This window comes from Hetaerina americana, unplaced genomic scaffold (genome assembly GCF_022747635.1).
Source record: "Hetaerina americana unplaced genomic scaffold, ioHetAmer1.1.p SCAF_2, whole genome shotgun sequence".
In the NCBI taxonomy this organism is placed as follows: Eukaryota; Metazoa; Arthropoda; class Insecta; order Odonata; family Calopterygidae; genus Hetaerina; species Hetaerina americana.
Window position 1 is genome coordinate 14,934,113 of NW_027286763.1, and position 27,801 is coordinate 14,961,913.

The following is a 27,801-nucleotide window of genomic DNA, read 5'->3' on the forward strand; positions in this document are numbered from 1 at the left end:
CTCCGGTCAGCAGCCGTGTATCCACTAGACTACAACGCCTCCGTTATTTGCATAATTTCATATGTAATCAAGAAGTAAATGTCAAAAATAATTTATTAATTAGGCGATTAATTCTCTCTCCCATTTTCGTTCCAAATTTTACTGCTCATCTTCACGAAGTGACTGCCTGTTGGGTAGCTCGTCGTCCTTGGAGCAGTATGCTACCTACTCGAAACTCAACAATGATGAAATTTAAATGTCCCGTATTCCGGAAATTCCAATTCCAGGAATCCAACTAAAGGTGAAGTTTGTCGTGTTCGCGACGTCAGGGTTTTCGTCACAGTTGAGTTTAAAAACGGTTTCGGTTCCATGCCATCACCGATTGATTGTTCTCCCCGCCTGACGACCCTTTTCCCCCTTTCGCAGGTCCGAGTCATTCCGTGCACCATTGGCCCAACATCACCATTGAAGGCGACCATGACATAGGCGGTGGCGACCATGACGGATGCGGCGGCGGCGGCGGTGTCGGCCGCTTTGGCCGCGGGCGCTGGTGCGACCGGGGGCCTGGGGGCACCCGGGGCGACCGGGGGCAGTCTACCCGCGCACCCCTCCTTCTCCTCTCCCTCCTCGTCCGTGACCTCGTTGCAATCGGCCCGGCCGCTCTGGTCGACCAGGACGCTGCCATCGCCCGAACCGAAGAAGATCGTCAAGGAAGGATGGCTCTTCAAAAGAGGTGAGTGGCAGCAGCTGCAAGAGTTGACCCATGACATACTCCGCCACATACCGGGTTGACGGCGTCGCTTATAGCCTTATTTGAATGGCGTCATTGCGAAACGGGATTATTTGCATCCTGTGCCATTTCAAGACTCTATTTCAGGAGAAAAGATTTTTTTGTATTTTTGGTACCCTGCAATCCACCGCTAAGATGTGTGGCAGGGGGTGAATACACACCAGACTAATTTTGATCCGAATAGTTTTACCCCTACCGCCGTCGGACAGCGTTATTATGATCCCTTATCGTTCGTGGAAAAAAATAACATCTCATATCTATCTATTCTACACTTAATCTCTGAAATAGTAATTACATGATATCGCTACCGTAGTTCGATGGGGGTAATAATGCATTTTCAACATCGTTACTATAGATGCATCCTTCCAATTTATGCAAGAGATAAAATCTGTAATTTAGACTTTGATACCCAGCCTAGCTCCTCTAATATTTGGGTACGCTACTAAGTTTCGGGCTCATCTCAAGTGGAATGTCGTCATGAGGATTGAATAAAAAACTGTTAATCTCACAAAAATTCAACAATGTCATGGTGACGGCATAACCTGGAAATCAGGGAAATTTCAAGAAATTTAGAGACTTGTGAAAAGTAGAAAAACTTAGAGGAAAATGTGCGAACATTCGCCAAAAATCAGATAAGTCCAAGGGAGGAACAATACCACCCGCCGAAAATTCCAATAAAAGTATTGTTTTGTTAGTAGTCACTACAATTCGATGCTCATTTCATTGTCTCAATATTTTTTATTTTAGTTCATCACGTTGTATTTTCATTGCTCTTATGTCAAAAGTGTATGCTAACGCTGCTGAAGATAATCGCGTCAGTTTGATCCTGAGACCCGGAGATAATAAATATATTTGTGTAGATTTTAGTGCTATGGTAACAACTATTTTTAAGAAAACAAAGTACGGATTGTTTTTAATTCTTTACATTGTCTCAATACAAGAATTTTAATTGTTCTTAGCCGTATACGCCCATCTTCATGTTTCACCTTCTAATCAATCTTTGAGAGTCCTTGAGTTGGAATTTCAAAACTTATGCCGATAGATAATCAAACCTACGACTGGTTAAATTAATGTGTTATGGAAAACTGGTGGGACCACTTTATTCCAACTTCTGAGGATACCCCCAATCTCAGGGAAACTCGGGAAAAAAGGCCGCTGCGGGTGATCCGGGGGAATTGGATTATTCAATGTCTTGTTTCCACCATGTTGTATTCGCCTGCCATTTTGACATGCTTCATCGTGAAACGGTCGAAAAAGACAGCTTCGATTAGGTAACGCAAAAACCTAAGTTTCTTAAGATTTAAACAGCGTCGAGTCATTTACGAAACGTGATTAGAGTAATCAATTGTGAGTAGTCATGTCATCTGTGCTTGATCAAATACCAGCTTGTATGTTTAAGGTACTAGCGACTAGTAATTGCCATTAGCAACAAGCAAGTATTTATCGATCATATTTGAGAAGTCACTACCACTTCACCTACTTCAGTAAAATAGGTGAAGTGACAAGTTGATGCATGGAGTTAAACGTGAAGGAATGTAACATCGACTCGCAGGTATCTTTTGTCTTTACTCTCATTTTGAAACTAGATGTGCTCCAATCAATAAATGGGTCATTCTAAATCTCCACCGAGTATAATGTCTCGATCGTTGTTTTGGGTTGAAAAACATTCTATTTACCTATATTTTCCTATCCCCGTTTCTATTTATTCCTTTGTGTATGTAAACGAAAAAGATATTGCGTAGTATTGCGTGTGGCCTAACACCCCATCTCACTTCCGTGCGACGGCTTGCGAGGTATGCAGATGAATGTTAATTTTTGTGTCTACGATCTCTTATTGAAAATTCAGTCTCAGTAGCGCGCAGAGCCATTGATCATAGGTATATCCAATCAGAAGTGAGCGTGTGGAAGTGTGTACACTGGGAGGGAGTAGCAACGGTGGCGCCTTCCTCAGCACTCGCGGGAGGCGACGCCAGTCAGTCGCCGGCCGGGCTCCCTTGGCTCGGAGGAGAGACTGCGCAGAAAGGTTTTATGCCTGTCATCGTGATAGTCGCCTTTCTCCCTCCGCCCCACCTCCCCGCCCGCCCACAGCCACTACTCCCCCGCCTGCTTTTTTTACGTGTTCGACAACGTAGCTAAGTGCACGGCTGCCAGACAGCTCCATTGTTCCGAGGCGGCGAACGGAGGGTTTATTTTTCATTCCATCGCGGTTCTTCCACGCCTTTAGTTAAGCATGCCTAATGACCCCAACTCATCGTTTAAAATTCTTCGCGATATCTCCTTTGAGCGTTACATTAGCAATTATGTTGTAAAGGTATTATTAACCCCATCGTACTACAGTAAGCGATATCATGTCAATAAAGTTAGAGAGATTATGATTAGAACAGGTAGATTTAAGATGTCATTTTTTCCACGAACGATAAGAGATCAGAATAACGTCCGACCGTGATAGGGGTAAAAATATTCCGGTCATAATTAGTCTGATTTGTGTTCACTCCCTGCGACAAACCCTAACAGTGGCTTGCTGGGTACTAAAACAATGCTAAATACTAAAATTACTTATAATTGTGTAGCACATGGCTTATTGGATCACAATGCGATCGCTTAGAAAAAGATTCTGTTTAAACCCACCAAAATCAGAGAAAATATTCCAAGTCTAACATATTGCCAATTTAGATAGCAGCTCAAAGGTTTCAATTTCCTTTGAAAATCCTCAAGAGCATTCGAGTAAGAAATGAAAGTCTCCAGTCTGTGACGCATAGGGCAAATACTACTCGGGGGCAACAAGTATTGTACGCCGGTGTGATCACGTGAGGAAAGGGTGGAAGAGGGGCACGCGCAGCAGCAGCAGATGGAGAGCAATGAATGGACCACCGCATTCACGCCTGGAAGGGGACCGCACACACACGGATGGGAAGCACTTGGGCTTCTCTCCCGATCAAGAAGTAGTAATATTACCAAGAAATGATCGTAGGATCTTAGAGAAAAGAAAACGTAACGTTTCCTAAGATAGAATTCACTACATGAGCCAAGCCGTCTTTGGATGAGTGAAATAAATGAAGACAGATCACAGTGCAGATAATCATATTTGATATTAGATTAGTGTTAATTCATATTTCCAAAAAGAGAAAGGCAGTTTAATTATTCAGTACTCCGCGAGCTACCTCCAAGGTGCGTGGCAGGGGGTGATAACATTACCAGACTACCTTATACCCAAAACGCCTTTCCCTCTTTAGTGCGGTGGGACACTTTATTTTATTCTGATGCCTTATCGTTCGTGCGAAAAATGGCTTATTTAATATACCTGTTCTACCCTTAATCTCTCTAATTTTATGAGTATGATCTCGCCTACCGCGAGCACGATGGGGTTAATAACACATTTTCAACATCATGCTAAAGGGACATCCTTCCAATTTATGCAAGAGACAATCTGTAATTTAGTCTTCGCTCCGTGAGTGACTCCCAACCCAGATCCTCAAATAATTTTTTGTACTAGAATAAATAAAATAAAAAGTAATTCTTTTATTTTAATTTTTTATTTTCCAACATATATATTTAGTTAGATGCAATTTTCCCAGGGTTTCCCCAACTTTTTTAAGCCGTTCAAAAAGTCATAATTGCAACGGAATTAGTTACGTGGCCATTTTTCGTCCACAGTAATGTATCGACCTAGAAACATGTCTGAATTACGGCTGAAAAGCTCCAAACCAGCCTCCGCATTGACCACAGGATTGCGTTTATTCTCCTCTTCTGAGAGCTAACGCGGCACCCATCTTGCCGAGATATTTTCCACGCCTAGGATTTTTTGCAAAATTGAAAACACAGTAGTTTGTAAAACGGCTGTGGTCTCAACTATTTCGCGAACTTTGACTCGTCGATCACGTGAAACCATAGCGTCGATTTTGTCAATAATTTCGAAGGGAGTCACTTGTACTGGACGTCCCGAACGATGACCATCATTTGTGGATGTACGGCCACGTTTAAACTCTTTGAGCCAATTGTAAAGAGCCGCAAACGCAGGATCTGATGTGCCGCATGAACCGCATCCAACTCGGCTTTCATCTCTTTCGGTGTTGAGCCTTCTAAATAGAAGTGTTTATTAACCGCACGGAACTCATTTTTTTTTTTCATTTTTCTATGTAAACAAAAGCCTGTTGCTTCAATCGATTATGAATATGAAACTACGTGTAGGATATAGTCCGTAAACTTAAACCGTTGTCTAATGACAGATGAGACATAACTAAAAGGAAACTTATTCCGATACTACGAGCGCCATCTGTTCGATTTTATATGGAATTATTGGACAACCCACGTAATAAGAAGAATTGCGGTAGGGGAAGAAGCTTTTACAAGATGCAGAGATTTGATAAGAGAAACGCTGGCTGGACAAAGCGTGTACATTGGAGCAAGATGATAGGCATGGAGGGGAGGGGAGAGAGGATGTTGTTTGCGAGAATTCAAAGGAGGCAGGAAAGGAGGATGAGTAGAATTTTGGTGCGAATGACATCAGTCGTAGAGACACCTAAAAATTAAATGGCTACAACTTCTAGGAAGAGCAATTTGGTATGCGATGAAATTTGAATACTGTAGTAGAGGGGAACGTTATGCAGGTGAGGAAGGGGAAAGAAAAGGGTAGGCATGTTGGATGTAATGAAGGCGTAAAAAAGCTATAATTACTATCTTTACAGTCCCTTATCAAAATTAAAACTTGAACCGCCCCACACCCTCTCGTCTCGAATGTCGAAAACGTTTTGAAGAGGCACTTTGCTCTCTTGAAAGTCGCCGAAAAAATCTTTGATAAAACCCGTCTACTCCTTACACCTCCCTATCTTCACTACGGTCGGTCATTGCCACTGCGTCTCACGATCCCCAACCTGACCTTGCGACCCTTTTCCGCCCACTGCCTTCCACCGCCATCGCTCCCTGCTTTTTCCTCCGAAACGTACTCTTGAGCCAATGCCTCGCCACCTGCCAACCCGTTTAATCAAACAACGAACCTCCCTGAAGATACATAGAGTGAAGAAGTCTTGAACTCTCTACAACTCTCTTGACCCCAGTGTTAGAAATCACTTAAAACCAATTGTCTTTTCTTTGCACTGATCCCCAAAGTCTACCTTGTCACCATTCCCCCCGATACCATCAATGTCTGCCGTTTCTATAAGTGGAAGGCGTTCTGGAGTACTCAACCTGTACATCAACATGAGACTAAGTGTAGCCAAAACCGCTCTCCTTAAATTGAGAGCCCCCATACACCCATGAACCAGAATCATTTCCTCCTCTTCATCCAGTGGAGAGGTTTTCATCGAGCTCCTTTCCGAAATCTGTAGTCATTACTTCATTAATCTTTAAAACCCAAGAACAATCTCTCCACATCTGAATCATTCTATTTTTTTAAATCTCATTAATCCCAACTTTGTCATCACCTCGGATGTTACAGGCTCGACAGCTTCAGTTTTAACACAACAGTTAAATGCTAAGAAACCTACACATATCCATTCCCTCCCGAACTCCTACTGCATCGGGAATCCCGAAATGGAACGGGTAGAATCGATTAAATACAGGATGCGGCAACATAACTTCCCTCTTTATAAAGCAAAACCCCTTTTCATAAAGGAAGTTATGATGCCGCACCCTATACTTAGGCGTTACCATCACTCACGCAGTCTCCTGGGTGAAACAAATACGGGGAATATGTGGACAAGCTTATACAAAATTAACATTTATTAGAAGAGTGCTGGGTAAATGTGATGAAAACGTTAAAAAAATGTTATCTTTCCCTCGTTAGACCACATTAATATGCTGCTAGTATATGGAATCTTCACGAAGTTGGATGATTCGCCAAATTGGATCGCATGCAGCGTAGAAGAGCTTGGATTTGTAAAGTTTTATTATGATAAAATTCGTAGCTTATCTAATTTATTAGGAGAGTTAGGCTGGGAATCACTCTCGGAGCGAAGGTTAAATTACAGATTGAATCTCTTGCATAAATTGGAAGGATGCCTCTTCAACAGTGATGTTGAAAATGCATTATTAGTCCAATCGTACTACGGTAGGAGAGATCACGTCAATAAAATTATAAAGATTAAGTGAATAAGAACTTGTAGAACAGATAGGTTTAAGATGTAATTTTTCCCACGAACGATAGGGGATCATAATAGCATTGTTCGACCGCGGTTGGGTCATGTTCGGGTAAAATTATTCTGCTTTGTATTTACACCCTGCCGCACACCCTAGCGGTGGCTTGCAGGGTACATAAATAAATTTTAAAGAAATTGGTCTTTTGGTCATTTCTTCGGAGTTACGTATGCTCGAGTGCTAGGAGTGCGAGAGGGAAAGCGGGGAAGGGTCCGAGTTGGCCGCCGTGACACCTGGAAGTCCCGGTGCTTCCTCCCGGCCTATTCCGGGCGAAAGGGCGCCCCTCCTCTCAAGGGAGTGAGTGAGTCATTTTAAGACACCCCCCTTGGAGCGGGGGATCGGAGGGGCTGAACGGGTGGCGCCCAGACGGGTGGCCAGACGGTAGGGAAGCGGTCGGGGTGTGGGAGGGTGACGCAAACCACGACCCCCCGCGGCGCCAGTCCCTCCCACTTCTCGGCCACAAACGCGGTTCCTTCTCCCCGTATCACGCGATACTCGAGCCTCGAAAAGACGTATTATCCCAGATGGGTTGAGCATTAACTGAAGTAAATATAGGCGCAGTTATAGAAATTAGATATTTACAGGATGGCCAAAGACAGGGGTAACCCTGCCGAAGTTTAAAGGTTTTTTCCAGCGCATGTAAAAAAATATTCTATAATGAATTTTGAATTTTTCATTTTATTATTCATTACAATATCGTATAATTTGACAATCAGCCAGGCGGCAAGATTCAGTTATACCAATCAATATTTAGAAATTAGTTTCAATAAAAAATTTCAGTTAAAAAAATAGAGTAAAACCTATCAATAACTTGAAGCAAGCCAGGTAATGGCCAGATTAAAACATAGAAGGAAAAGTAATTCAGTCCCGGTGTTGGCCATTCTCTTCTTGAAGCTGTTGATGTTTGCAGGAAAAGGTTTCAAAATATCCCCAGGTAATCTGTTCCAGTCTCTAATACCTTCATTTAGGATGCAGTGCTTGCTTATGTCGCTCCTTTGTGGGAGACATTTGATGCACTGAATTACACTCCCTCACTTCCCATCCCCCTTCCCTTCCCTTTCACTTCCCATCCGCCACCCGGAAGAGTATATAACTCAGAAAAATGTATATTGTACCACTAGTCCTGATGATGTTTATTGTGTAAACGAAACTAGTCGACGAGTAAAGTCTATTCTGTAGAAAAGCAAAGATAAAATTGTGTTTTTTTCTCCTGAGACATTTGAGTTTATGTGCACGATCTCCCCTTCTTTTGTAACGACATCCTTTTGTTTTCCCTTCGACGTTTCCCCATTCTTCATTCACCGCGTACAATTCAAACATTTTCCCCAAGCCTTCCTATTGCCCGTCCCTTCTTTAATCTGCCCCAGTGTAATTGCATAATCATTTCACTTACGCTATCTTCTCTTTTGAATATAAGTAAAACGAAGCGAGCGGCTTTCCTTGGGAGCCTTTCAATTTTTTTCTCTGATTGTGATGAGGGTCCAATAAACTTTATCCATACCCTAATACTATATAGGTCTTACTATGAGCATGTAACCAATTCCTTTGGTTTGTAAACAAAATAGAATTTCAAAAATGACGAATTTTCCGGAAAAAATATGATTATGCCTATAAATCTTATTGTGCAAAATAATAATCATTTTAACATCATCTATTGGACGTACTCTGTTAGTTACGTTTTTCTACATTGAAATGTTTAATTTGATTTCACAGTTATTTTTGTTATCTTAACAAAGATCTTAAACAGTGTGAAAGCGAAGGTTATATTAGCAAACAAACGAAGAGGTTAATATTTATCTTAATTTTGCAATGGTTTTTAAATGCTGTGACATTACTCCTCCTTCAGATTCTTTTATTATTTCTACCAAACACCATTGCAATAACTGTTTGGCGTCTTAATGTCCGACAGTAATTCAAAAGGAACACGTAGCAACCTCCTATTATTCAATCTCTTGATTAAATCACAATTTTTGCTACCAGCGACGATGAACGTATTTTTCAATGAGGGCCTTCTGAAGCAAAACAATTTGCCATTATTTTGTTGCGGTACATCGAGGAATGCTTAGAAAATCCTTGATAAGTCGGCTTAATTTGTGGTTTGAGTTCGGTGATTACTCAATAGTAAAAATGTTGTCGTTTCCTCGATACCGGAATTCCAATGTAGAGGCGAATTCTTTGATAGTATAATAATTTCATGGTGAACAAGTTCCTTAATTGGTTAGTCAAAACAACCTATGTTAAACTGTATTCGCGGGGTATTTTTCCTAATTTTGTAATGAATATTTTACATCGAGTTGGTGAGCAATAAGAAAATTCATGGTTTTAGGGTGTTAATGAAAGAAGTTTTTCTTTCTAAGAAATTTATTGTTGCGCATTCTCAATTAATAACTATGGAGATAATGTGCTGGCCGCAGTATCTTTCACTTAATAACGAGCCAAAGAAGATCACAATTTTCCAGTGTGTGTAGAGAAAGGGAAGGGAACTGATTAGGTATTTGTGTTGTTGTCGCATGAACTGTTAAAATATCGATATTTTCTCTCACTAAGTGATATTTAACACAACTGCAAAATTAAGTGAAGAGCAGAGAACACATAAAAGTAAACTCACGCCAAAGTTGATTGAAATTTTTGCTTTCAGAGCCACTGCCTTCAGTTGAAGGAAGGGAAAGACATGCAGTCTACGGAATGATCGATGGAAATGTATCATCACCTATCGTGGAGTGATGTTAAGGCCCGGTCGGTTGAACGCTCTAAGAGACCAAATAATTGTAAGCACCAGGGTTCGATCCTCGATAGGGGGGGGGGCTTGATGGTGTTGAGGGTGTTGTAATATAGAGACTGTGAAGCAGTCTTCCGAAATTCTTCCATGTCCATCCGCATTGGGTGACACGAGAGGAAGCTTTGCAGGTCGACATGTGACTATTTAATCAGATGATTGAGGGGGTTGGTGAAAAATGCTAGGCACAGGTTGCATTGTAAAAGGCATACTGCATTTTTAGTGTTATTAGTGACCTGATCGGCATGCGGAATTGAGTGTTCGGGCTCTCTAACGAGGTGATTTTTTTTTTTAAGGTAATCTACCGGTTAAGGTAGGTTTTTCGATGGACACAACTACCAAACAAATATTTTGTGACTACTAACAAAACACAACCCTAAATTCTACTCTACACCAGGTCCCTCTTCATCTCCGAGTACTTTCTTCCGCCCTTCATCCCGTCCAACATCCCTATCCTGTTCCTTCCCTTTCCTCTTTTGCCCAACATTCTACCCTCTATCACAGTCTTCAACATCCCACTGCCGGTCAACACCCCCTTCATCCACTTTTCCTGCCTCCATAGGATTGCTCCCAACAAACCCCTCTCTTCGCCCACCATACCAAGTACTTCCTCATTTGTTTTCTTCTCTGTCCATTTCACCTTCTCCATTCTTCTCCACACCCACATTTCAAAAGCCTCCAGTCTACGTCTATCCTCCTGCTTCAATGACCACGTTTCCGCGCCGTACATAGCTACGCTCCATATCAAAGGTTTTAAGAGTCTTTTCTTAACATCCTTACTCAAAGTCCCCGTCATCAACTCCCTCCTCCTCGTGAAAGCCTCTTTGCCTAGCGCAATTCTTCTCCTTACGTCCCTACTACTTTGACCGTGTTGGTCCAAAACACTACCGAGATACGTAAACTGTTCTACCTGCTCTAGTTTTTGCCCTCCTATTTTAATGTTAAGCTTGCCCTTTTTCTTTCTAGAAAATCGCATAACCTTTGTTTTATTAATGTTGATTCTCATCCCATACCTGTCGCACTGAATTTCCAATTCACTCAGCAATGCTTGCAGCCCCTTGGCTGACTGACAAACTAAAGCTTGGTCATCAGCAAACCTAACTGATTTTACGAATTCCCCGCCCACTTTCATTCCTACCTCGAGTTCATCCCATGCCTCTTTGATCATTTCTTCTGCGTACAGGTTGAACAGCAACGGTGATAATGGGCAACCCTGCCTTACACCCCTTCCTAACACTGCCCATCCTGACTCCCCGTTTCCCACCCTCACCTGAGCAGTCTGAGACATGTACAGGTTGCGGATTAGCCTCCTTTCCCTCCAATCTATTCCTATTTTCTGCAATATACTCATTAGTTTTTCCCAATTTACTCTATCAAACGCTTTTTCGAAATCTACGAAACAGGCAAATACCTCCTGGTTGTGTTCTATATTCCTCTCGATTAATAATCTCATTACTGCAATGGCATCACGCGTACCTCTCCCCTTCCTAAACCCAAACTGATCATCCCCTAAGTAATCATTTGCCCTACTCTCTATCCTTTTGTTTATGATCCTGAGAACAACTTTAGCTGCGTGGGATATCAAACTAATTGTCCTATAGTCCTCACATGACGTGGCCTTTACCTTTTTCGGAATCGGAACTAAAACTGCTCTCACAAAGTCTTCCGGCCAGATTCCCTCCTCATAAATGCTACGGATCAGCCCATATAGCCTCTTCCTCCCACATTTTCCTAAGCATTTTAAAAGTTCCACGGGAATGTTATCTACCCCCACGGCCTTATTTAGTTTCATCTCCCTTAATGCCCTTTCTATCTCATTGTCTAGTATGCCTGGACCTAAGCTGTCTTCCTCTACGTCATTTTCTTTTTCAATGTCTAACTGTGTTGGTCTGAGTTCTTTACTATACAGTTCTTCTATATACTCCTTCCATCTCTCTTGGATCTTTCCTGCGTCAACTATTACCTTACCCGCCTTATCTCTAACTATTAGCATAGCTCTTCCTTTCTTACTTCCCGATAACGATTTAACTTTGCTGTACAGCGCACCGATTTCACCCTTCCTCTGGAGACTTTCCATATCCTCGCACTGCGTCTTCCACCATGCGTCTTTTGCCTTATTTGTTGCCCGCCTCAATTTATTGTTCAATTCTTTGTACTTCATAACGAGGTGATAGGGCAAAAAATCTTATATGCCTTTTAAAGTGGGGTTTTGCCGCACTCCTGGGTGCCGGGTAGAGTTGCATGGTGGCGTATATATGTGCGGCTTGGACCACGGATAGGACGATGAGGGAATGTGGCTTAAAATTTAAGCTTATTTTGTTCATGGTGTTATGCGTAGTTTGCGCGAAAATTTGAAAAAAAAATTCATTTCCTTCAGGACATTAGTGAATCACCTCGGACCATTATTGAGAAGAATAACAACGTAAGGAACAGGCTTATGTTTATGGTGGATATATGAAGCCCCATATAATAATAATTTTCGATGTGCGTTAGATATTACGAAAAGTTTAAAATATTATGGTGAACTCTCGAAACTTGAAATGAATGAAAGCATGAGAAGATTTTCACGTGTTCGGAAAGGAGAAGGGAGGCCCTGGGGTCAACCAATGTTTTGATTCGAGGACCAACGAACAACCTTTGATTATGATCAATGAAGCCTTATTTTCCGCTGAAGCCGTTATTTTTTTTCACCTACTGCACTCTCGGAAACCCAAAAAGTAATTAAATAATTCTCTTGATGGGAACCAATATGTGGTTGGTAAACTCGGTGACCATCACTTCAGTCAGTCCCCAACTCCGCTACCCTCGCCTACTCCGCGTTGTTTCCCTCCCGTCTTACCCGCTGGGTCCCTACCCCCTGCCGTAATTATAGACCACCGCCCTTCCCAACTGTCTCTTCCTTCTTCCCACCCTCCCCCCTCTCTCCTACGCACTCCTTCACATTTTTTTATATTCCCCCCGTGAGCTATCTGTTCATTCCCTGGACACATCGACACCTCCACCCTCGACTGGTGTTATTTTAACGTGTCGGGGTGCCACCTATGGTCGCACACTTTCTTACCGTTCCTTGTTTGCCATTTTCCAAGACGAATGTGGCAGAGAACAATAGCGGTGGTGGTTGGGGTATTAACGCAGTGTCCTACTTTGACAACTGTGCCCATTGGGGGCATCGACTTGCTATTCCACCTAGCGGAAAGACCTATGAACAGACTGCAATCTAAGACCTGCAATCGAGGTTTGCAGACAACAAATGCTGTCGGTGATCCGCGATTTTTCCTTGATAACCGAGCCAAATCAGCAAATCGAGCTGAAGGTTGGTTTGTTTGCTGACCCTTTCTAAATGTCGGAAATTGTCACACACACACGAGGTTACACAGTCCCTGCGGTTTCCCTGGAAGTTTCGCTAACCAGAAAATCACACGTGGATTTTTTTAAGTACCCTGCAAGGCCCTGCTAGGGTGTGTTGCAGTGGGTGAGTACGCACAGACTAATTTTGACCCGAATATATTTACCCCTACCGCGGCCGGACAATTTTATTCTGATCCCTTATCGTACAGCGGGTACTATCAAGACATTTGGTGCGTATTTGGACCCTCCGATCGATAGCATAATGCTTTTCCGACTGGGCTGTTGGGCTACCACCCACCCAGTCCCTAAGGACGGACTTGTTCCCAATTTTCAGTCAGTTCTCGTAGTCACACCCAACTTCTACAGCAGTCGCTATCGTGACAAAGATCGTCCGAAAGAGGGACTCGAGTATTCTCGCCTGTGGTTACCTACAGTGCTTCGAAACTTTCTTCTTCTTCTGTCGATTTTACTCAGTGGTGGCCACAATTTGTTGGCAGGCCAAGTTTGTAAGTACCTTCGCGGAATACTTGGCGGTCACCGAAGTGCAAAGCCCTCCTATACCGTCCTCCTTCCTCACGTGCGGCCTTCGAAGGAGCGTCGCGGTGACAACTGGTGGTGGTGCTATTTGGTTGATTTTTTCTCCGAAGGGAAGGGGAAAAGTGGCAACACCGTAGCGTTGCTTGGTTGGAATCGAGGGGAAAAGTGAGAATAGGTGGGGGTGGCAACTAGCTCCGCCCACCGTTCGCCAGGAAGGTCCTTTTCAAACGCGGGCGGACATATAGATAAATGCATACATGGGCATGTAGTCAATGCTGAATCACGGTCGAAGGTTAAAAATGTTGCCATCTAGCAGTGTTTTTCAGCAGACGATGACCCTCTTCAGATTTCACTTGAGATTAGCGAAGGAGAAGTCGCATTCCACTGCTTTCCCCGGTTTGCTTAGTGTCAGCGTCTCGCACACCGCGGGCGTTTAATTTGATAGTGATGAATCTACGACGTTTCATTAAACGAAGTTGACAATGCTCTAGCCTGTTCAAATTTCATAATGAAACATTTTCTAATTTTAAGAACTGTCACTCTTTTAACTGGTTCGTTTAGGTTGCCATCAATCAATCTTCACTTTTAGCGACGTCTGCATCTTTACTCTATAAATGCGTCACCTTTTTTTTCAAGAATGACGATTCAGTAATATGTAGGAATTAATCGTTTTGGAGAGAAAATCGGCAATCAGGCTATAATCGATATGATTCAATACAGTGTCTTTATTTTTTTTTAAATTTAGGTCAGCCGTAATCTTTAAACTTAGCGAATGAGGTCCCTAGTTGCCACTCCCCCTGTTTAAGTGTGAATCTTTTGCCCTAGGGTAATGGTGTTCGTTCATTTATTCATGAAATATCGTTTGTAAACATGAATGTCTCGACGTCAAACGGAATGAAATCATGAATTATCACCGATAGGCTGACGGCTTGAAAGGAAACATAGTGCAGTGGCATCGATCGAAGACATTCGTAGGAAAACAATTTACTATAAATTTTCCTAAGGAATCACGCGACAATCTTAAGGAAGAAAATCAGCTATCAACTAATTAAATGTAAAAATGACACGGCAACAGACCGTAATAAGTTGCGTGACAATGTCGTTGTAATCGTTCCGCAGTTAAAACGCTTGACTTAGTTATCTTAAATTCGTGTAAATAAAAGATTTGGGGACAAACATTCTAAGAAACCTTTTCTGTTGCTTTTGCGCGATGAATACATGTGTATTATAGTATATCTCCTGTATCTCTCTGAAATGTTTAGTACTGCGCGGTATAAATGTTTTTCCCACCGCTTGTCTGAAGGAGCCATTGAGTGACTTTCGTCGCGGAGTCTTCGCTCATTGTTTTTGCATTTATTTCTTTTTATATTTTTAGAAACCTGCAAGCCACCGCTAGGGTGTGTGGCAGGGGGTGAATTCACTCCAGACTAATTTTTACCCAAATATTTTCCCCCCTAGCGACGGTGAACAACATTATTCAGATCCCTTATCAATATTGATAGAATTGAGCTCTTACGGCTAGTAGTATTAAACAAATGAAAAACTCCAATAGTCGTCAACAGTTTACGGCTATTGGAGTTTTTCATAAGATCCCTTATCGTTCGTGGAAAGAATGACATCTTAAATCTACGTGTTCGACACTTATTCTCTCTAATTTTACTGACGTGATCTCGCCTACCGTAGTACGATGGGATGGTGGTAATAATACATTTTCGACATTTCTGCTAAAGAGACCTCTTTCCAATATATGCATGAGTTTCAATCTGTAATTTCACCTTCGCTCCCTGAGTGATTCCCAGCCTAGCTGCTCTAATATTTTGCATACGCTACTAAGCTTATCATAAAAACGTTCTACAAATCTAGCTCCTCTGCCCTGCACGCGATCGAACTCGGCCATTAATCCTGCTTCGTGAGGATCCCATATACTAGCAGCATATTCTAAATGAAGCCTAACCAATTACAGTTAACATTTCTCTTTGACCATTTCCTCACATTTGACCAGTACTCTTTTAATAAATCATAATTTTTTGTTAGCTTGTCCACATACTCCCCGGATGTGTTTCACCCAGGGTAGATCGTGAGTGAGGATAACGCCTAGGTATTTAATTGAGTCTTCACATTCCATTCCAGTGTTCACAATGCAGTAGGCGTTCGGGTGGGAATTGCTCTTTTTCCAAAAAATAATGAAAACGTACTTTTTTAAGTTTAATTTTTATTGCCAAGTGTCGCACCAGCGGTATATAGCATTGAGGTCATCTGACAAAGCTTGCGTTTCCTCAGCATTACGGATATCACAGTAAACCCCTGCATCGTCTGCAACTAAACGTATCTTGCTATTAACTGCGGAGTTAACGTCGTTAACCGAAAGAAGGAATAGAATGCGTCCGACAACACTTCCCTGGGGAACACCCCAATTGACTTCTTCTGCATTAGAGCGAACACCAGCTATGACTACTCTTCGTACACTACCATTCAAAAAGTGCTTAATCCAACTCAGGATACTCCTATCTCTGCCATAGGCTTCTAGGTTTGCGAGTAGTTTACTATTAGGTACTTTGTCGAAATATTTTTATAAATCTAAAAAACACATCCACGGAACAGTACTCACTCCCGAACTAAGAGTATTATTAGTCAGGCTTTACCCTTTCGGGAACCGTGTTGGTTATTCATTAATAACTATCGAGGTGTCTCACAATCAAACTTGAAGTTCCATGGCCTCTTATGATATGGACGGGAGGGTCTGTCATTGCTCGTTTCCTCTTTGTCTCCGTTTTTAATTATAGGTGTTACATTAGCTGTTTTCCAATCACTGGGACCCTTGCTAGCCATTTCTTAGGTGTGATTTTAGGCAGGGCTAAATTTCCGACGCTATTTCCGTGAATATACGACTGGGTATTTGATCGGGCCTGGAAGATTTAGGAGGGTCTTAATATTTTTCAGCAAACGTTCTATTGCCTTATATAAGATCTCAATTTTGTACATCAGTTGGCGGGAACGATTTGGTGAAGCTATCTGAGACATCGGGTGAAGACGCTTCATTTTACTATAATTGTTACAGTGAGTGGAGCCCCGTGCCATAGAATACCTTCTTGATGGGTCGAATACCGTTAATGATGATCAATGATTAAATATGACATGGAGACTAGATTAAATTCCTATCCCCCATTACATTATTCGGCAAATTGCCCACACCCGCGGTATGGAGGAGCATCTCTTGCATACAGTCGTAATCCACTTATGTCCTTCGTGTCGGGGGACGATGCTGAAATATCGCATCGCCAAGGGGTATCGCTAAAAGCACGTGGAAGCAGAGAATCTCCTTTTGTCCGAATGGGGATGTGTGTGGGGAAGGCCGCTTGGTCAGGCAACGCACGGCCCATTAGAAGGAGAGGGAGGTGGCGGGCAGAAGAAGGGGGGAGAACGCCACTTCCTCCCTCGCGCACCGTAGCCTCACTCGTTCCCAAGCAAACTCTCTTCAACGGTGGATGGTTCAATTTTCAATATTGATTTTGCGGAAGTTTGGCAACGATGGTTCTTGTGGCATTTGATACGCGTGAAAATGAGAAACAAGTGTGTTCGAAGAGATTTTTTTTTCAAACGAATCGAGATTCCTTCTACAGCAAAAGGAAAATCACAAGGAACGTCCGGTGTGACTTCTACTCTTTGCACTCACATTATACCGAAAATGAGACAAAATGCATTGTTTTGTTAAGTGCAATTTTTCCTTCAAATCAACGTCCATTGAATGCAGCAATGGCCGTATGAACTAAGTCTTCTGAACTAACACGGTAATGGAATTAATTCTCGCTAGGGTTGGTGCCTAGGTCAAGAATACAATCGCCGGTGCCTCGGTACCAGTGCCCAGGGTACGAATCCTCCAGCTACCTCGTTAACTGGCGCCTCGGACCTCGGCCTCCCGAGTACTTCTCGATATTAGGTGTCGACACCTCCATTCTTGCTCATTTATGTAGAATGACCCGGTTGAAGTAGATCTACGTTCAGATATTGGGTGAAATGAATAATCTGTAACGTCAAGCACACGCCTTGACCTAACTGGGCCCTCTACGGCCCCTACCACCTCATTGCGTGCTGGCATAAGGGAGCCGGACGTAGTTAGCCACAGTCCCTTGCAGCGGAAGCCCGTCCCCTTCCCCGGCAACACTAAGGGACAACAAGCAGACCAAGATGTGGTGCGCCCCCGCCGCTCAAGTGGACACGGCGTCCCACCGACGCCGTGGCCCACTTGTGGTCGAATTGGGACTCGATCCGGACCCGGGTGCCGTGCTGATATCAGTACACCGACCGTCGGATCGGACGTTCGACTGTGTGCCCCCCTAGTTACGTTAATGAATTAGGTTGATGCCGAAGCCGGGTTCCCCTCTCAACTCTTGCCCTAGTCTTCAAAATCCATTCCCAAATCTCCCGCACCTTCCCACGTAATTGGTGCGAACGCAAATGGCCTCGGCCGTCGGTCGCTTCCTGCCCACCAATGAGGTCCTGAAATCGGCTCTTTGACGTTCGACTTCGACACTTCCTCGCATGGCTCAGCCCTCGGCTTCCGGCAACTTCCCCGCCGTCGTTCGTGCACCTCCCAGCCCCAGAACTGATATCGAGCCGAGGCTCAGTTCAAGGACATGAGGCAGAAGTCAAACCTAGCGCTATATCTGTCATTGTCCATTTAGCAATTCCGGCGCCGAATTTAGTGACAGGCCCGTGTTTTATCTGCATCCTGCCAACGTGGCGGTTTCAATTCAATATCGTGTAAATTCTGACCTATTTCTCATATCTGTGACCATGCATGGAACTATGTATCCGGAAAAATGGATTACTCTCGCATGCGTGTTAAAACACAATACACAGGCTATTGAATGCAATGGGTTGGATTAAAGAAAGTTTGATAAATGTTACGAGGGTAGTCTAGGAAGTACCCGACCCAACAAGGAAAACACAAAAATTTTGGGAAAAAAGTTTTATATATTACAACATAATCTCCTTTCAGCTCTATACACTTAAACCAGCGATGTTCAATGAGTTCGATACCCTTTTTATAATAAGAACTGTCTTGCTCCTCAAAAAAGCCATTAACTACCGACATCACTTCTTCACGGTTGGAAAATTTTGACCACGGAGCCATTTTTCAAGTTTGAGAACAGAAAATAATCCGAAGGGGCTAAACCTGACGAATAGAGGGCACGAGGTAGCAATTCTAACTTTAATTCAAGAATTTTGGCCTGTGCAAAAACGGATTTGTGAGCTGGTGTATTGCCTTGATGAAACAACACATTCTTCTCAGCCAAATGCGGCCGCTTTTGCTTGATTTCTTCGCTCAAACGTTGCAATAAGTTCGCATAATACTCGCTGGTGTTTCCTTTTTCAAGATAGTCCATGAAAATTATCTCTCGCGTATCCCAAAAAACCGACGGCATGACCTTGCCTGCAGATGAAACTGTCTTCGCCTTCTTTGGAGGCGGTTCTCCCTTTGGAATCGATTGTATCGATTTTTCTTTTGTCTCGGATGTGAAGTAATGGACCCATGTTTCATCCATGATTACGAAACGGCGCAGAAATTCTGCTTTGTTGCCGTGAAACTTAGCTAAACACTCAATTGAAGCATCTTCACGACACTGGTTTTGCTGGAGTGTGAGCAAACGCGGCACCCATCTTGCACACAGCTTTCTCATGTCCAAATTTTCAGTTAATATGCGACTTACCACACTTTTTGAAGTGCTCACTATGTCTGCTAGCTCACGCACTTTCAGTCGACAATCATCCAGTATCACTTGGTGGATTTTCTTCACCGTTTCTGGAGCCGTCACCTCATTTGGTCGACCAATACGATTCTCGTCTCGACGGCTCGTACGGCCTCGTTTAAACTCTGCTACCCAATATTTTACTGTGGTAAACGAAGGAGTAGACTCATTTAGGGTAGAATCCAGTTCAGCTTTTATATTGGTTGGGTTGAGGCCTTTCCAATAAAAGTATTGTACCACACAACGATGGCCAATTTTCTCCATTTTCACAAATTCACTGAAAACGTTCACTGTTGATGGCTGCCAAACAAATACTAAACAACGTAACGTCTTCAAAATTGGAACATATGCTTTATAGATTGCGTACTTTCTAATGCGGTGATGTTTTCCAAGCAAGTACCGCCATCTCTAGGTCAGGCCAGGTATTTCTGGGACCACTCTCGTACGATGGCCAGTTGCTCGAAATTTTTATGCAAAAAACTGAATCCATTAAAATACGTGTCGTAGATACAGTCAAGGAAAGAGGTGAAAAGTAGACGTGATAGTAACAGGCCTGGCTGTTTTTGAAGAATTGTAGCTAGCTGCATAGCTTGATGTATTTTACCTATGGTTAATTCTTAGTAAAATTATATTTTGTTAGTAAAAGTTTTTACGAACGTACAATCATTAATAATTTAATTATTGTATTACTATATTTTATTCATTGAATATCTGCACTGATATCATATTCATCAAAAGAATGAAACAAAGTAATCATTATTGGAACGCATTGAAGCACTTAGTCAACTACTGTTTCACGATATTTTTGAGAGCCTTAGTGGCTCTCTTCTAATAATCTTATTGGGACATAGGGTGGAGAGGTGTGCCATTTTATAACGGGTGAGAGAAAGGGAGTTCAGGAGGAATCTTACGTGAGGTTTGTTATTTCAGCATCGATTCTTAATGAAGAATTAAAATATCTCCAAAGACCTAATTGTACAAATACAAATGAAAATATTGTTTTGGGCGATTGAGCATTTATTACCCTATTAAAATATTTTCGAAATAAATTTAAATTTCGTTTTCCAATTTCCTTAGTTGTAATGCTGCAGTTAACTGTGATGAAAAACTTCTCTTTTAAGGCAGTGCACATTTTTAGCGCAAACACCTAATTGAAGTAATAAGATCTAATAAAAGAGAAAATTTAAGTTCTGCGAAAATGTAGTCCTCTTAAAACAAATGTGCTCTAAATTAATGAGATAATAATAAAAAGACAGTTTGGACAAATATAATAATAATACATGTTTTACATACCATAAAACGCCATGTAAAATGAACAATTTTTCCGTTTTCCCAGGAAAACATTTTTAATTTGTGATACCTTATAATCCATTTTTATATATTGATTGCAAGTCCTTTCGAATAGGTTTTCAGGTGCTATTGCATTGATATTGTTCGATTGCCTATTCCACTGGACGAATGAATTGAACGAAAAGCTAAAGCCGATATTCGATATGAACTTTCATATTAGGAAGTCAGTAGATTGTCCTGTAATGCGAGTCGTTCCTGCTGCCATGCATTTACAATAGTGGATGTATTCTCTCAGATAAGAAAGATAACCAAATGACAAATACATAAATATAGATCATGTTACTGAATAGATAAACATAGTATTTTTTCACGCAAAATACTTAATTATACTACTACTGGTTTCGACGCATAGGTGACATCATCAGGTGTGAATTTACACAAAGTAGCGCCTGAAACCATCGAATTCATGAACCCAATTGATGATTTCTACTATTTTAAAGTTATTTAATTGTATATGCTAAGGACTTAGGGGTTCCATATGTTACATTATTAAAGATCTGCGTACCTTATTCCTGCATTTTCAAGAGAGCATTCTTAGTTCAAAGGTCTTTCGTAAAATTTAAATACGCCTTTTTCCTTTTTTTATCATGAAGACTTTATTGATTATAGTTTGGATAATTACGAAGTAAATTGGGGGGAGTCTTCATTTCTTAAGGGTCCTTATAAGGAATGGAGGTGAAAAAAAGCTGGCCTTACGTAATTTAAGGAAGACTTGTTAGGAACCGTTTAGCTATTTTTCAGGATAAATATAGCGACACGTTCGAAGTAATTTGGCAACTGTGACTCCATCGAGGAGAGAAGAGAGTCAGTCGCAGGCGTGGACTGCCGGTTCTAAATCTACATGCGCGGGTTCCTCAGCTGTTATGGATCTAAATCGTGTGCAAGCCGTGGGGCGTACCCGTGGCATCTCAGGCATTCCTATGAAAGACAACGGGGGTGATAAGGGCTCAGGACGGCACTTCTTGTCCACTGGGACACAGGGGTGCTTTATCTCGCTCGAGTTGGTCTTGTTTTCGATGCATATTTATTTTTCATTTGTCGGCAGATTATACTCATCTAAAATATACACCGGCATTGAAGCTAGGGGAACACTCCCCGTGAAAGGAGTTTTTCTTCGGAAAAGATCCTCGGCGCCAATGGAAAAAGTTATGTAGACATGGATGTAGTTACATAAGGGACAAAGTATGTCAATAGAATTAGTGCAGGAAGCAATCCGTGCGAGATACGTAACAGATGTAATGGTAGAGGGGATAATCGCAATTATATTTACAGTTACATATCATTTACATAAGTTCAAGTATAGTTACAATTATAGGCTAACACTGGAGGGGACACATGTGTTAGGTCATCAAAAACACTCTACCATTTATAAATCGAAAATTTTTTCATAATTATCTATTTGTAGTTTATTATCGTGGCATTAAATTACGTGCTCTCTGTCCTGCCCTCCCCGATCAGTGCCGCAGAAAGTGGAACGCGGGGCGGGCACAGGTGTCCGCCAAACTAATGTGTGCTCGTACGAATAAATAAGAATATATTCCGATATGAATTATTCCGACTGAGGAAGGCAACGGCAAACACCACAGTTGTTTATCCTTAGAAAACACGATGGACCCAAATATGAAAATGAGACCTTGCAACTACGAGACTCGGCTCATAGGGCCACTGGGTGTGCTCGGCAGCGTCAGCGTACGAAATCCTTGCACAGCTAAGCAGATGGTAGCAGAAGCATCAAATGGTTGCTGAAGTCACAGAAGACGAACGACATCGCAAAAATGGGGACTTGGAATGTTAGGACAATGCTGGAGAGACGGAAGTTGGAAAATATTAAGTGATAGATGGAGAAGAAGTGAAACGGAGAGGCGTACAGTCAACGAGGGAAGTCGTAGTACTGAATAGGAAACTGCGGAGAAGGATAGTGAATGTGGAATAGGATAATGATGGTCATTAGGAACCCCCGATATGCCGAAGGTCAGTGATTGGGTGGCAGAAGTACATAGTGCTTACAATCAACTAAACGATATGATTGTGAATGTTCTTGGAAGAAAACACTTGAAAGTGATGAGGGACTGGAATTTGGTGGCCCGCGAAGGGAGACGCGGGAGTAAGCCAGGAAAGAAGTGTACGGAAAAAATGGCTGCGGGAGAAAAGAATAATATGTCAATTATACTTATAGCTAACACCTGGTTTAAATACAACCGTAGACATATGTCCACATGTAAAATTCAGGCAGATTAAGGGAGATATCAGATTATATTTAGGAATAGCGTGATCAACTCCGTCTTGTTTCCCGGGAGCTGATGCGATTTTGGAGATCAGTTTAGTTCTCGTGAAGTTTAATGTTAAATTTATGAAAGAAGTAAGAAAGGAAGGGGTCAAAGAGAATGGAATGCAGAGGACTTATATGAGGCGAAAAGGAAGAAGAATCAGCAAGGAGTTGATGATACTGATCAAGAGATAGGGAACGTATGCGGGAATCGAGATGGTGCGGGGGCTAACGTACTGGCTTCCCACCCTGAGGGCGCGGGTTCAAATCCCGGCGGTGTTGAATATTTTTCAGAGGTATCTCGATCCCTACTTCAGGTGCTTTGTGGAGGGCACTTTGAGTGAGTACGCCGTCCGTCGGAAGGGACGTTAAACTGCGGGCCCCTTGGCGCCTTTCGTAAAGAGTAGGCTAATGCCGACGCCGGGTTTCTCTCCACCCTTCATCCTTTCCTGTCCATCCCCTATGGCGCAAATGACCTTAGCTGTCGGTCGTCTCCCCTCAAAACTACTACTACTAGGGAACGTATGCAGTAGAAGAAAAATGAGAGTATCTTAAAGAAGGAATAAAAAATAGCTTACGAAACAGTTAGAACGATAAATAGAAAAGGGTTAGGAAGTCAATGGGCAATGAATGATATGCTTTGGAAGATGGATGAAAGGTCACTGAAGAATGCAACAATTTCAGTGTGTTAAAAATCGAGAGTTAAAAATAAGAAATCTTTAGCCTTGACCAAGATTCGAACCCGGATCCCTCGATGTCCGGCCGAGGGCTTTAACCAGTTAAGCTACCGAGGCGACCTCGTACATTCCGCGTATTGTAATGCACATTCAGCGGATGACTCCGTTAAAAATTACTGTCGCGGCATCTCCCGCAGTTTCTTGGAATTTGACATGGAAGAACTTGAACACAGACTAATGGAGAAAAAATTATAAAGAGCTGGACAATAAGCCGAGGTGAGAAAGTAGCCTGGCAAAGAATAAATGGTGGAAAGCCAAAGTAGGCCGTTGAACCCTTTTATCTCGTAAATCCTTCACTGCAGCGTCAGATTAGGGCCCTGAAAATGTAGTCTCCTCAACCATCATCACCATGCTCAAGACCATCATTCTGTTCCAGTATTCTGGTGTACGTTTCTCTTTCGCCGTCATAATACTCCATTACAAAAAGAATTTCTTTAAGGGTCGGCAGGCCCTGAACATTTCAGAAAACCCTTTTTCCACTCACTCTCCCCGCGTCGCACCTAGTGCGTCAACCATCCGCCTTTGGGATCATGGCGTCGCGCGAATGATTTTCAGTGATTCCGACGGTGACCTAACATTTCGCGCTGCATCCCGTGCCGAGCATGAGCAAAAGGAAGTTGACGCGTAATTATCTGGCTAGCACACTGTGAGGTTTCGGCCCCTTCTCCCTATTTCCCCCTACGCCGTAGTAGTGTGGTTACGGTGACTGCGGCGAAGTCATTGTTCAAGCCATCCGTATGTTAGCTCTTTGGTTGGTCTCTCCCTCTCCCCTCCGTCAGCCCCCCTCGCAATCGACCGCCGCACTATCTCCATTCATGTCCCGCGGCAAGGAGGAGCACGGCTAGTTAGTACGGAACCGCTCCGTACAACGGCGCCACTCTACACCCGCTCCACGAGATCCTTATTCACATTTTGCTCAAAGAAAGCTGTTGAGCCTTGAATTATGTTTATAGATTTAAAGAATGCGCTAAAGGAAATGAATTTAATGCATGTCCGTGATTACATTAACATCTTTCAGAACATATTTTTTTTAATTTCTCAAAATAAACTATTACGGTCAACTAATATATTTATGATAAAAATACATTTCTACCGTTGTAAATTTTGTGCTACGTGTATCATTAATTGATTAAATGTATGTTTTATAAATGACGGTGAATTAGATAATCGACACTATGATCATTAGGTGACCTTAAGAATCATATGTTGGTATAACCACAACGAAAATGTCGCGTATTGCTTGTAATAAAAGGTGCAAGTATGCACTAAAAAGTTTGCAAAAATATGTCAACAAAAGTGCTTAAGCTACTGCAGAAAGTAAAATTTTTGTGGTAACCATTATATCATGGATAAAAATCGCAAATGTTGCCTTAATTTTATTGATAATTCTCAATTACCGTAATAAATATAAATGGCGTCGAAGCTGTGTTTGTGTCGGCCCATAATTTTAACCCATGCCTTTGATATCTCCCAATACTGTAGCTCAGTTCAGTTAGGCAATCTTTAACATTGTCATTCCTCAACCCTTTTCATGTTATTTAATGCAGACTAGATTTTTTGTTGTTTCATTCCATGGGGTCTTACATTGGAATCGCTTGAATGCTGCACACTTCGTGCTTCAGAGTATTATCCAGTTCTCGTATTATTCTTGTCTTTTACATTGAGTTTTCTCTTCTTGTTCCATATTAGTTGCATTGTTTATCCTACCAATTGTCAAAAGTCAGCTGTAGAAACATGTATGTGTGCCTGAATAAACATCGATGGCTACTGCCCTTAGATCAGGATTTGAGGTACCATATTAAGGTAGCAGCAATCAGCCTTTCGGTTGACTGCAGTAATCAGTGGCTTTTGGGCTGGTATCACAGCTATCGGACACATTAGTGAAGACGCTGTGAAAGAAGTAATTTAATAAGGTGACCTTTTCCAAACTGCAGGTTACCCTTTCGCATTCATCGTTTTTGAGAGAATTAATTTTAGTCATACATGCCGAACCTCTCTGACATACGATCAAAATGCTTTCGGATTCTCTTTTCTTTACCTTTTGAATTTTCTGCTAATATTTTCGTTTTGAATTCGCTGATTCAATTATCTTCGTAAATTCTTACCTGAAAAACCAGGGTTGGTCCGTATGAGTCGGAAAATATGGTATTCAAATAGATGTTTCAACGCATAGATTCGTAAAAGATTGATGAAAATGCTTCCAAATGTTATTATACAGCCCTGTAGCTTATGTAATCTTTTAGACTAATAAAGATTATTATTACCCTGACCAATTAACATAGGTGTTGAAATTTCTTTTTCAAATTAGGTGTTATTTCTGTTTGTTGGAAATATTTAAAATATATGATATATTAAATTTATTGTATGTGTATGTATTTGTTTAAATGGCGTCTCTAATCATAAAAATGCATTTTTCTTTTCAGGGGAGCACATAAAGAATTGGAGATCTCGGTACTTTGTTCTTATGGACAATGGAGCCCTCATGGGCTTCAAGAATAAACCAGAGCATTCACTAAATGACCCATTAAATAACTTCACTGTCAAAGGATGTCAAATTATGAGTGTAGATAAACCAAAGCCATACACTTTCATCATACGTGGTCTACAGTGGACAAATGTTATAGAGAGGACCTTCCATGTAGAGTCTGAAAAAGAAAGGTAAATGCTATTGAATATTATTGCTTTTAGTATAAGTGTGATGTTAAGGTTTTGTTTATTTTCGTATTATTTCTTAGTATTAATATGGAAGAATGGATGATTTCAAATGTCTGAAAATAGAGTTGTGTAGCTTTGCATGTGGTTTGGTACACTCGCCAATAATGTTTTCAAACCTCTTTAATTTTGTTGACATTTCATCTTGCTATTGCAAAAATTCTGTTCAAGATGTTAGTCCCAAGACCCTTTTGTACAAACAATCATTTATGGCAGGTGAGAGCAAGAGGAATTAATTTTAATTTTGAGTTTTTCACATTTAATAGAATTCCAACCATGTAGTAGTTATCTATTATTGAATATTAGGCATGACTTTGCTTACCTGAAAACTAGATTTTGGACATGATGACATGCATAATGAAAACCACGAGTCAGTTAGTACAGTGACTTGGGAATATTCAGGGATGTGGTGAAAAAGTTAAAAATAATAATTTTTTCATTCCATGTGGCAATACAGTCATTATAATTATCCAAAAAAATATGTACATCATCACTAAAAATATATCGACATATTTGTAATAATGACAAAGTGTTTAGTAGTAAACTTATCAAAAAGTAGTGAAACAGGGAGAAGGAGAGGAAATTATGAAACTTATGTTCATTTTGAAGCAAAGAGAGAGCAAGCCTTCATCAGCTATGTCAGTTTACAATTTTCAAAACTACTACTTGCAATAGCTTCACCAATCTTTGGCTGAATTTGATGACTCTGCTTAATTGATGATGTTTAAACATTGAAATGTGTTATGAAGGAATTTCAATAATTTAAGACTTCCCTAGTTAATTTTATTTGTCTTCATGGTTCTGCCTTGGATCAGTACCCAAGTAGTAATCCCCCAAATTTGTGTATGACCTCAAGCACTTACCTATTATTACATTAAAAATGTTGTCAAGGCATGAAGATTAATGTTGACAATTATTTAAGTAATGTGTCATTCAAACTTTAATTAACTTGGTGATGTTGGGCAGTCCTATCAAAACCTAAAACACATGTCGTTGATGCTGGGTAGGGCTTTTATTAGAATTCACATGGTATATAGATTTGGTGGATGAATGGAGGAAGGGGGTAACTGCTGGGTGCTTTTGTTCTAGGGAGGAATGGGTGGATGCCATAAGGTGCGTGGCCAACTGCTTGGCTGCAGAGCTGAGTGAGGGTGGCATTAGTGATGAGGCCATGGAGATGAGTGGCGGAGATGGCCATAGCGATGGGGGGGACTACTCGGACGTGGCCACCATTGAGGAGCTCAGTGCCAAGTTCTCAGTGCAAGGCACTTCTTCAAGCAAGTCCTCTGGCAAGAGGAAAGTGGTAAGTATACCATTGATGGAATTTATTTCCTGCTTTTTGGATAATAGGGTGTCTTATGTGATATTTCTCTATCAAATATTTCTCACAAATATGAGGGACGAAAATGTGAAGAAGGTGCATA

The 27,801-nt window shown here is 41.7% G+C and overlaps 1 protein-coding gene across 1 annotated transcript in view; it reads left to right on the plus strand.

The window, feature by feature from the left end:
* The window catches only part of Akt (Akt kinase), a 132,206-nt gene that overhangs the window by 82,394 nt on the left and 22,011 nt on the right, over positions 1–27,801 (plus strand). Inside the window, exons 2-4 of the mRNA XM_071585935.1 lie at positions 406–712; positions 26,089–26,323; positions 27,467–27,680. Of these exons, the coding sequence (XP_071442036.1) occupies positions 478–712; positions 26,089–26,323; positions 27,467–27,680 (684 nt within the window). The 5' untranslated portion in view covers positions 406–477. The remainder of the gene's footprint in view (positions 1–405; positions 713–26,088; positions 26,324–27,466; positions 27,681–27,801) is intronic.